The sequence below is a fragment of the Rhodnius prolixus genome, unplaced genomic scaffold (genome assembly GCF_049639745.1).
Source record: "Rhodnius prolixus isolate KJV_2025 unplaced genomic scaffold, Rpr scaffold_8, whole genome shotgun sequence".
Taxonomy (NCBI): Eukaryota; Metazoa; Arthropoda; class Insecta; order Hemiptera; family Reduviidae; genus Rhodnius; species Rhodnius prolixus.
In genome coordinates this window covers 461,483-472,857 of record NW_027411593.1, presented here as the reverse complement: position 1 = coordinate 472,857, position 11,375 = coordinate 461,483, and the positions used below count along the sequence as shown (strand labels likewise).

Below are 11,375 nucleotides of genomic sequence, written 5' to 3'. Positions count from 1 at the left end.
GTTTCAAAACTATTAAAAACGTGTTACTCATAATTGTTCCAAAATTGCGGCCGATAATAGATGCAATACTATGTTGTGAAGACAAAATTTTCTCCTCTATCTCTATTATCTCGGTAGAACCTTTGAATAATTCAGTAATAATAATACAGTTCATAAAGCATGCCTAAAAAAGCGAAATTTTATAGTATATAACTAATGGCAACAGTAGATCTACAAAAACCCATAGCACAGAGAGTACCAATTTCCAATAAAATAAACCAAAAATTAATCTGTTTATTTAAATATATTATCTTATAATTACAACAGTACACACAAAAAAAGGGCAGTGTCTTATTACAAGTCATTTAATTTTGTTACGCATTTTTGTCAAAAATAAAGTCTATCACATATCTTTATTTAAATTTACAATAGTAAAATATACACCAATATTATTTACATAAAAGAAGAATTAAGGAGGGGAAGCAGTGTCAATTCTGATTTGTTTTGTTTCCATGTTATCATATGCGATTGTGAAAATGCTTTTCTTCTCAAGAGCTCGCTGGTTGCGAAGCAACATTTCATTTCCGATCACAAACTGCATGGCAATACCAGAGTCCATGTCGTCTTCATTGTTTTGCTTGCCTTCATTATCCCCCTTTAAGTAGTCGTCATCACTGGTGTTCTTAGTTACTTTTTCAACACCCGAACTGTATTCAGCGTTAACTTTGTTCCTGTTATTTTTATCCCTATCTTGAATATCAGTTTTTGTATCATTTCTTTCCGCCTTATCTCCAAGTTTTTCCTCCGCTTCAGTATTTGTCAACTCTTTCGCAGATTTACTTACAAACTTACTTTCTTGTTTGTTTCTGCCACTTCTTGGCATTGTTGACGAAAACGAACTTCTAAGAGAACGTTTTTTTTTTTTTACGTTAGTTTTCACTATCTTCTGCTTATCTTCCAGCACTTCAATGGCGCTGGTAACTGCCTCATTCTCCTTTTTCAAGGTTTTTTTTTTAGTAGGCTTTTTATTAATTGGCTTCTTGGTCTCAGATTTGTCCGGCTGCTTTTTCTCTTTTCTCTCCTTCTCCATGCGGTCCCTTTTTGCTTTATACCACTCCATGTAGCGAGGGGTTGCTTCTTTCTCACTAGACATGGATCGCTGAAGCGAAGGGTCTCTTGAGTGAGATCTCTGCTGCGAGTTGTCTCTAGATAATGACTTTTGCTGAGAACTGTTCCTAGTTATTGGTGACTTGGTACGAGGTTCTGAGCTAGATTTTCTCTTTGACGTGGGTCTTGACCTGATAGCTCTAGTAGATCGTTGTTGAGGTACAGTCAGCAAGTTCTCGTCTTGTAACTGATAATGATTAAAATCCGTTATTGGAGTATTTTCCTCAAAGGTTACGTTTTCCACAAGAACATTGTTTACAATGTTTAGCTGCTTGACAGGCGTTATCTGCAGAGATCTGACAACATTGTCCCTGTGTCTGGATATCGTGTATATGTCGTGCTCACTCATACTCTTTGCTTTACAAAGAACTAAATTTGGTGAAATTATCTGTTCAGGTTCAACTTCTTCTTCCAATTTAGCTCGAGCAGCCGCATGTCGTAGGAGACTCGCCTTAGTAGGCGCTACATTTCCTGCAAATTTAGGCAAACTCGCCGCGTCTGTAGGATGTTCCGTCTCTTCAAGAATGGGAGTTTTTATTTCACACCTGCTTGTGGTTCTATTTTGGAATGCTTCCACAACTCTTTCTCCCTTTAACCTCCTTCTAACCACTCTCTTGAATCTTCTTCGACCACTTTCTTCAGAGTCCGACATGGAATCATCGTTGTCACTCTTTGTCTTTCTTTTTATAAAGAAAGTTTTATCAGTTTGTGTTTCTGCATGAGAATCAGTTTGTGTAGCCATTGAGACAACTCCTGGTAAACTTTGAGTGTCGTCGGCCAGACTTATATTTGCCACTCTTCTTCTTTCCTCTACCAAAAAGCGGGTCAACAACAAGTCTCGCTGCAGCATCGTCAGTCTATTTACGTCCGTCGTTACAACTTTCTCTTCTATAACTCGCTTCATAAGATCATCGTTAGCATGGGCTTCGTCAGTTTCATTCTCTTTAATGCTATTACTTTCATCAATGAATCTCCTCATGTTATCTTGTTCTCGACTCTCCTTTTCTGCTTTATCTTCGCTTGCAAAAGGCCGTTCGGGTTGGTTGAGGTTTGGTTCTTCCCCCTCATCTTCTAGCTGCAGGTCCCTCCCTCTAGTAACTAGTCTTAAAATTTCAGCATTTCCATCTCGTATAAATTTCTCATCTCTGGACGGTTGTCTTAAAACTGTTGCCTCTTCAATTCTCTCTTCTATTGAATCGTTAGTAGCTTCTTTAGTAACTTCCTTGGCCAAATCAGATCTTCTTAATGATCCTACATCGATAGGTTGTCGTCTCAGTGAAAGGTTTGAGGGATCTAAAACCCGATACTCAGTGCCGTCTACATCCTCCAATATCAGATCATCTCTTGGTATCCTCTCTACGGATCCTAACTGAAAGAAATAGTTAATTTTAAAATGCACAGAAATGTAATCTACTTATGTGAAGCAATAGCTAATTACTTCTCTCGTGAAAATAATATTAGGTGGAGGTTGCCTTTCGTTTGGTACAAGAATGATTCTTCTTTCGCTGTCTCTCCGGTTGAAGGACCAGTGTAGTTTCGGATGGTCTGCACTCCATGCCTCTCTCTTTGATGCCCATTCAGCTGAAAATAATTACAAAATTAATTTGCTTTCGACGTGACAGAAAAAAATATTTAACTAGTTATATAGCGATGGAGATGAAAACCAATATTTCAAAATTGACCACTTATAGTGAGTGAAAGCTAAATTTTTAAGGCCCGTCAACATCTGAGGTTATTGGTGCCCGGAACTTTTCAGTGCACTGCCGGCCTCCGGACAGTATTCCCTCATTACAGACAACACAGTCCATCTCCGGACCGTGAGTTGTAAGGAGCTCTTAGGAAGAGAAAATTTAAGGTTCGATAACTCCGCGAAGATATCCAATACGCTAACCAACCAACCATTATACTTAAATTTTGAAACTAAGTTTTTGTTGAGTTAATATGTAATGAGAAATAACAGTTGGCATGAATCGCACATCTTATTTCGGCTTAGTAACAAATGAGTATTTCAAGTTTCATTTACCTAAATAAAGTTGGCCAGTCAAGGAACACTATTTTACTATTTTATTTTTATAAAAAAGCTGTCAGAAAATGGATATTGCTTGAGAATGTAGAGTTCTTCTATCAAGGAGAGAAAATGTAGACGACGAGGTTGTGCACTACTTTCAAACCGGAATGTCTATTTACGCATTTCATTGAGAAATTAATTCTAAAATTAAGTACAGGATATTAATGGCTTCGAAATCCCGCCTGATAGTTTTGGGATTTCTGTAGTGCAACAGAAGTGGAGACTTAATTAACTAGCAAGACTTTCCCGAAGAAGGCCTTAGGGTTATCACACAATATTTTGGTGTAACATTTTCAGTAAGCATATTACCTTGTACAGACTTATTTTCCTTTCTTCCAACATTTTCCACGTAATTAACAGTGTTCACAGTTTGTACGGCACTCTTTTTTCTCACCAGCCTGCAATTAAATAAAAACTAGCAAGAATCAAATTTGATATTTCTTTTTTGAATAATTTTTTAAAATTTGGAATTTCTTTTAGTAGCCTTAAAGAGTGACACACCGATTTTGTTATGCAAGAAGGCGAACTAATCTCAATTCTCTAATACTATTACTGTTTTATCCTATTATTATAATTATTATCGTACTGTTATTATTATAAACAAACTTCAACATTTTACCAGTAGCCATCTTAGGACCACTAGACACCGGAGTCTTGACATTAGCACAAGGAAGGTTATAAGCCGGACTACTACTACTACTGGTTAAGAAACCAGCCATTTTCTAATAAATAACAAAAAAGTGAAAAATCCATTCTGTGAATTGTTATTTGATTGCTACGTCGGATAGTGGGACCAATGAAAATATAAATTTAAAAAATTAGAGATTTTTAATTTTTGAGATGTACTTTGTTCTCGTACATAAATTCGGTATTTTAAAACCAGTCGACCTCGAAACGCATATACACTGGGCCAAAAAAGTCTGTGAACACTAACCTAAATTTTATTACTTTTATTATTATCTTATTAGAAACTTCTTTTATTTTCAAATGAAATATACTATTCGATAGAGAGAAACCAGAGTTTTTCATTTTATATTCAATCTTTTATTTTTGTTCAGCAGGAATATCACAATTAAATGTTTAACAAAACAACACCCCAAACGAATGCAAAAAAAGTCTGTGAACAGCTGTATAAATATGTAAAAACATTAAGATAACAAACAGAAAAACGATTGAATAAAGTTTCAAAGTTCTCTATTGTATTGTAGAAACCACTACAGTCAGTTTTGTGAATAAATAATCTAATTAGTACATATTTAACCACTAATATGGAAGTTCCCAGACCAATTCGAGAACTTATTGTGACGTTGCGAAATGAAAGAAAAAGTATTCGAGAAATAGGGAAGATAGTTCAAAAAAACCCTTCAACGGTGCATAATATAATTAAAAAGTACGGAAATGTGATTAGTAGGCCACGCAGTGGACGGCCACCAAAACTTAATTCCTTTCATAAACGGCAAATTCTGAAGTCTGTTCGAGAAGAACCCAGGACAAGCGCTCAAAAAATCAGTCAAGAATTATCAAGTGGTTATGTGTAAGCGTAACACCACATACAATTAGAAATAAATTACATGAATACGATTATTGCGGTCGAGTCCCGAGGAAAAAACCTTTATCAATAAAATAAATAGTAACCGCCGATTGGATTTCGCGAAAGAATATGTTTCTAAGCCTTCTAGTTTCTGGGAAACCGTAATCTTTTCAGATGAGTCGAAATTCAATGTATGTGGGTCTGATTGACGACAAAAAGTGTGGCAAAAAAGAAATGAAGCTATGAAAATGAAAAATATGAAGCCTACTTTTAAGCATGGGGGAGGCAACATTCTGGTGTGGGGTGCATGAGTGCTAAAGGAGTGGGCAAGTTAGATCTAATTAATGGTATGATGGACCAATATGTGTATGTGGATATATTAAGACGCAATTTAAAAGAAAATTCAAAAAAATTAGGGTTGGAGGGAACGTTTGTCTTCCAACAAGACAATGACCCGAAACATACCGCACCAAAAACTCGGGAATGGCTTTTAAATAATACACTCTGGCGCCTAAACACCCCTCCACAAATGCCAGACCTTAACCCAATAGAACATTTGTGGGATGAAATCAGCCGCGAAATAAATAAACGAGGAATAAGAAACCGTGAACAACTAAAAAACGCTATTTTAGAAGAGTGGGATAAAATTCCAACATTGACGACCACAAAATTATTAGGATCGATGAAAGCTCGTTTGTTGGAAGTGATTAGGAACATAGGAGGTCCTACAAGTTTTTAAAATTTATAATTCACGTACAATGTGTAACAATGATTTATTTCTGCAAAGTGTTCACAGACTTTTTTTGCATTCGTTTGGGGTGTTGTTTTGTTAAACATTTAATTGTGATATTCCTGCTGAACAAAAATAAAAGATTGAATATAAAATGAAAAACTCTGGTTTCTCTCTATCGAATAGTATATTTCATTTGAAAATAAAAGAAGTTTCTAATAAGATAATAATAAAAGTAATAAAATTTAGGTTAGTGTTCACAGACTTTTTTGGCCCAGTGTATCTGCAGAAAACCCTATTTGGATAATGTGACAGAATCTATTATTTTCTGTTGCTGGTAGCAAGAGAAAGTAAAAATGGGTAAATTTCCCTGAAGTAGGCAATAAACAGGCCGAAAAATTGTTCAAAATTCAAAATTTTTTCTTTTAACAGAATTTCGATGACGACTTCAAAGTATTATTTCTGAAATGAAAATTGTTACTGGATTGAAATAAAGAGAATTACAAAAAAGAAATAAAAATAAATAATTAGGAAATACCTGCTAAAGAATGCATAAAAAGGGCAGCACTGGCAGAAACAACAGAGGAATAACAGGAGAAGAGCCATAGCTATCAGGAGTATGAGGAAAAAGAGAATCCAAAACAGGGCACGGGTTTCACTTGTGTAAACTTTCTGAAAACAGAATCATATCATAACTAAGATAATAAGTTCCTAAGTAGCCAGTTCTAACCGAGTAACCACTCACCACAGAGTCGTCCACAGTTGTAACGGGCGTGATTTTGCTAGTTCTGTTTTCAGCCAAATGTTTCTGCAACTTGTCCAAATCAACAATCGCCCCATTATTATAGAGTATATTTGCCGTGACTATACTTCTACAAACAAAATAAATTTCTAATTATTCTCTTTAAACAGTATTAAACTCATCAAAAGTTGAAAGTGATTCGGCAGTTAACACTTTTGTGCTCAGAATCAAAAATTAAGAATAGCAAAATAAATACGAACGACTTGCTTCGAATTTTAACATATAAAGTAGTAAAACCGAGGTATTTACACATCTGGCTCTTTAGATGGAGAACCAAAAATATTTATTTGACTAAACCATAGCAATTACTTTTCATCGCTGGCAACACCTCCAGTGAGGTCTGTAGCTCGAGCAGCGTTGTAATCATGCCCTACGTGGTATGGCTCAATAGTTTGTATCACCACTCTAGCTCCAGTCAGGTCCGCTAGTAATTGTTCCACGGTCTTCCTGTCTGGGTTCCGTCCGGGCACAAGAAATCTCATAACTCTTGAACTGGATTCAGCAGGAAAGATGCGTACCTGAACCGTGGACCAAAGTGTTGGTATCCCTGAAACAAACGAAAAAATCTGATGTGAAACAATTCTTTTACTGCAACTGAAGACCAAATTGGGTAATCAGTGAAAGTTCCAAAATTGATATTTATGGGAATAAAAAAAGGTTATTCATTTCATGGATTGTGACTTAATTAGAACAAGGTAGAGATGGTGGGGTGTAGCGTTGAGTACTCAGCCCCATAGAGATCTTTCTTCCCCAAAAATATTAGAAGCAGATTAAAGTAAACTTTATTGGAAACAGTAGTTAGAATTCCATTTAATTAAAACGTGGGAGCCTTTCCGAGTAAATTACGTGAAATTTCTGGGTAACAAATTTCATTCAGATTACTATAGAAAAGAGAATAGCTCCTAAATGGAATACTGAGAATTCCTGACTTTTAATTTTTAAATTTCTTTTCTACACACTCTTATACCGGAGTCCATGGGAGTTGGCCATCACAACATTTTTCTTACAATTGTTAATTTTGAAGAAAATTAATTTATCCTTCTACATAGCCTCTTTATAGCTTCTGGTCTAGGCTCAAACTCACCTGCGTCTTACTGCACTCCTAGTGACGATATGACGATTCAGAAAATAGTTATTCCTTGTCTTATGATCTCAATAGCACAAAGCTGATATTTTTGTGGGAAGTCTGCCTAAGCTTATCGCATTGCTTGGCTCTATCCCACCTTTCCGTCCCAACTAGCTTCCTCCGTTTTGTGACGTCAGTGTAGCGTAAAATGTCTTCCCGTTGATGGATTTCGCCCTAATTAGTATCAGAAGTGACAAAAAGAAGGTGCAAATAAATATTTTTTCCGGAGAGTAGAATACATACCCAGATCGTATGCTCTGACTAAGAGGTCACTGACGAGAGTCTCTTTTGCTTGGCGTGCAAAGCGCTCGAATGCATTCTGGTTCACTAGCAGCTCTCCGGTCTCAGCGTCTAGTAGGAACCTATTGTTGTAGTTGCCGCGCACAATTTCATAACGTACAACGTTATTCGGTGGCTCGGCATCAGCGTCGGTAGCCTACAAAAAAGAAGGAAATAGTTTGAACGATGGCGGAACTATTAAATGTATAATGTAAATTCATTAAGTGTTTAGCCGTATTAACCGAGTGGTTAGAGACGCACATATGTATTGATGTATTACCTATGAAAAACATATTGCTGTAATTTCCTTATTTTTTTGAGATTTGCATATTGGTGAACAGCATACTGAATCATTTGAAAGGATGAAACGTCCTTACATTCTTTCACCACTGAGGATACAAGAGTTCATCTGCCCTGTTCCGGCATATTTGCACGCAGTATTCTTTGTAGGACTCTTTTTATACTTTATGCAAATTATTATTATTAGTCTCAAAAATTCTAGATTTAATTCCTTAAAACATTTTTAGTAGATGGCCGTTAATACGTTTTTGGCGAATTTTTATTTGTAAGCAATATATTTGATCAATCCCGTGACATCACAACTAATTCTTTAAATATAAGAAATGGTCGCAAACTTCGTTCAGACTTTCTTGATTTTAGGAGCAAATAACTTCGATAATGACGTATAACATTTAAGTTTGATTAGAACGAAGTTCTCTTCAAGGTTTCTGTATTCTGCTCAGAGACCATGTCCGGCCAAAGACGGTATTCTCACAAGTTTTGGTACTGCTTAAGAAATATGTATTTTTTGTTTTCTTGGATTCCTTGAGCATAACAAATTGTGTGTTTTTGGAACTAAATAAATTATTAAACAAATCTAAATATAAACTATTGTCAATAAAGCAGCTTGGGATATTGAGGACACCATTTTGGCAGTTGGTGGGTCAATATGTGATGAAAGATGGATGATGAAAACTTTTTGCTTTTCTGAGGGCAGAATGGCCAAGAACGAAATTCTTTCTTTTAATTAAAGATCTACTGGTGAACATAGTGAAATCGCAAAGCAAAGTTGAATTGCTGACCAATCACATTAGTCTTAAAAGATAAAGACGTTAAATGTCTCTCCAGTTACAGAGTAAAGGATAGTAAGAGTTAATGTACCTAAAAGGCGCTTATGTGGGTCCTTTGGGCTTACGCAGTGGCACTGAAAGCTTTCTTCCTAAGTACTAATCTAATTTGTCACTCTGTAAGAAAAAAAAAAAGAAAATCTTATGGAGAATGCATGCAACACTAAATCTCCTTATAATAACCTTAATGAAAGCTCGTTGTGAAAAATTTGTGCCATCTTGCCCAAGGATGAAATCTAAAGGATTCTTCTCAAATTTTGGCGTTTCGTCATTCACGTCAATGATGTTTAAAGTGAATGGAATAGTCGCTCTGTTGCCCACGCCTTTCATGTCTCTAGCTTCAATGAAAAACTGGTAACCTGATAAACGAAATGTATACATTTATATTTATCTAAGGATTAAAGCCGAAACCACATGAAATGTGGTAATGAAAATATGTAATGAAAGCATTACATTGTTCATTTCAATGTCCTTGAAATCTCATAAGATGATCACGTTACAATAAGAATAAATTGGTTGACTTGAAAACTTACTATTTAAAAGTTGTTTATACAGGGTGTTCATTTTAAGACGGCTCAAATGCATTTCATGCTTAAACTGTTGATCTGAGCAAAAAATTGTAGAGGAAAAATTTGTTGCCCATCACCTCTAGTTTCAGAACGTAGGACTTGATTTTAGATTCCTGATCGCGTACGCGGCAGTCGCGCGACCAAAAGTGAGGGTTTGCAGTTGACCCCCATTTTTATATACACAGTTTTAAAGAGTATAAAAAGTTGTGAAAGAATCCGGAAACCGCAATTCGATATCTCCAAAATTAAATGTGCTAGGCCATTTCAAAATCTGGTATTTATTAATCATATTTCAATTTTTTAACTTGTTATCAAAGAGAAAGGAGAGCTCGCGATAGATCATTTTTATGTATTTTTTCATCCCCTTTCTACTAAAAATATTGCCAAGGCAGTAAAGCTAGTATTTTTCTTAATATCGGGAAATAAGTCGTTTTCCGAGTGATTTTTCTAAGGAAAATCAAATGTTAAGTGCATTAGATGTTCTCAAGCGTACACAAAATGGCTAAAAGTTAATTTTACATCTGTTACAAACAAGAAGGTTTAATAATTATTTGGTAATTTTGGGAGAGATGCGTTTAATTACCTAAAAAATTGGAAATCTCCTGCCACATATTTAAGTGATCAATATCTTTTATGCAAAGGATCAAACTTATTCCTTAATTAATCAAATAATGCACTTTGCTCAACTTGTGAAGCATGTACTTTGCCTTCAAAGGTGCCTCCTCTGGCTCGCAAGCCAGGTTAGCCTGGAGGTTATCAACTGTTCTCAGTGTCTGAGGAGGCACCTTTGAAGTCACAGTACATGCTTCACTTATTTCCCGATATTAAGATAAATACTAGCTTTACTGCCTTGGCAATATTTTTAGTAGAAAGGGGAGGATGAAAAAATACATAAAAATGACCTATCGCGTGCTCTTCTTTCTCTTTGATAATCAGTTAAAAAATTGAAATATTATTAATAAATACCAGATTTTGAAAAGGCCTAGCACCTTTAATTTTGGAGATACCGAATTGTGGTTTCCGGTTTCTTTCATAATTTTTTATACTATTTAATACTGTGTATATGAAAATGGGGGTCAACTGCGAACCCTCACTTTTGGTCGCGCGTCAGCCGCGTATGCGGCCAGGAATCTAAAATCAAGTCACATATTCTGAAACTAGAGGTGACGGGCAACAAATTTTTCCTCTACCATTTTTCGCTCAGAACAACCGTTTAAGCATGAAATGCATTTGAGCCGTCTTAAAATGAACACCCTGTATACTTACAAATATAATAAATAAATTTGAAACATTGTTTTAGTTAAATTATATTTCAGCAATTTAACGAGTTCAAGACTAAAAAAGAACATGAATCGTTCGAATCGTTTTAAGTGACAAAAAAAAAATCTTTGCGAAACGTTTTTTAATTTCTCTAAAGATGTAATCTATTGCAATGGATTCAAACTAGCTCAAGTTTTGAAAGTGAATCAATAAAAGACATACTGGGACTTACTTGAGGATTCTTCTCTATCGAATCCGTGGCTGTCCGTAGCTATTGAAAGGATACCTGAGTCAGGATGTAAAGTAAGCGATGAGTTTTTCAGACCAAGAACTTTGGTATATTTGACAACTCCAGCGTCTCCAGTGTCTTGATCAGTCGCCACGAACTTCACTAAATATGTTGCTGCAATTTGAAATGCAAAATGAAATTCTACCGCTCCACAGTTTGAAGAAAACATTCATTTTTTGAAAATATTTTTCTAAGAAAATCTTCAGACGACTAACGAGAATTGTTTAATTTGGGTTGATTATAATGGAAGAAAATTGATTTGTATTTTACCTGCTGTAGAATTTTCGGCTACATTCGCCGAATAGTTCCTCTGCTGGAAGACTGGGGGGTTGTCGTTCTCGTCAGTTAAGTAAACTATTACATCGGCACTTGCTGCAAGGCTCTTCTCATCTGGATTAAGTTCCTTCGCCCAGATCTATAGAGCCAATATTAAAGTATAGTTAACTAA

General features: G+C 35.6%; 1 protein-coding gene across 6 annotated transcripts in view; it reads right to left on the bottom strand.

Annotated features, from left to right (window-relative positions):
* Positions 1–253: 253 nt before the first annotated feature.
* The window catches only part of Cad86C (Cadherin 86C), a 43,266-nt gene continuing 32,144 nt past the window's right edge, over positions 254–11,375 (bottom strand). For all 6 annotated transcript variants that reach the window (XM_074121247.1, XM_074121249.1, XM_074121246.1 and 3 more), the window contains 10 exons: positions 11,198–11,342; positions 10,871–11,041; positions 8,993–9,168; positions 7,647–7,839; positions 6,587–6,824; positions 6,221–6,347; positions 6,014–6,147; positions 3,524–3,612; positions 2,585–2,727; positions 254–2,515 (listed from right to left, as the gene is read on the bottom strand). In XM_074121247.1, the coding sequence (XP_073977348.1) occupies positions 449–2,515; positions 2,585–2,727; positions 3,524–3,612; positions 6,014–6,147; positions 6,221–6,347; positions 6,587–6,824; positions 7,647–7,839; positions 8,993–9,168; positions 10,871–11,041; positions 11,198–11,342 (3,483 nt within the window). In that variant the 3' untranslated portion in view covers positions 254–448. The remainder of the gene's footprint in view (positions 2,516–2,584; positions 2,728–3,523; positions 3,613–6,013; positions 6,148–6,220; positions 6,348–6,586; positions 6,825–7,646; positions 7,840–8,992; positions 9,169–10,870; positions 11,042–11,197; positions 11,343–11,375) is intronic.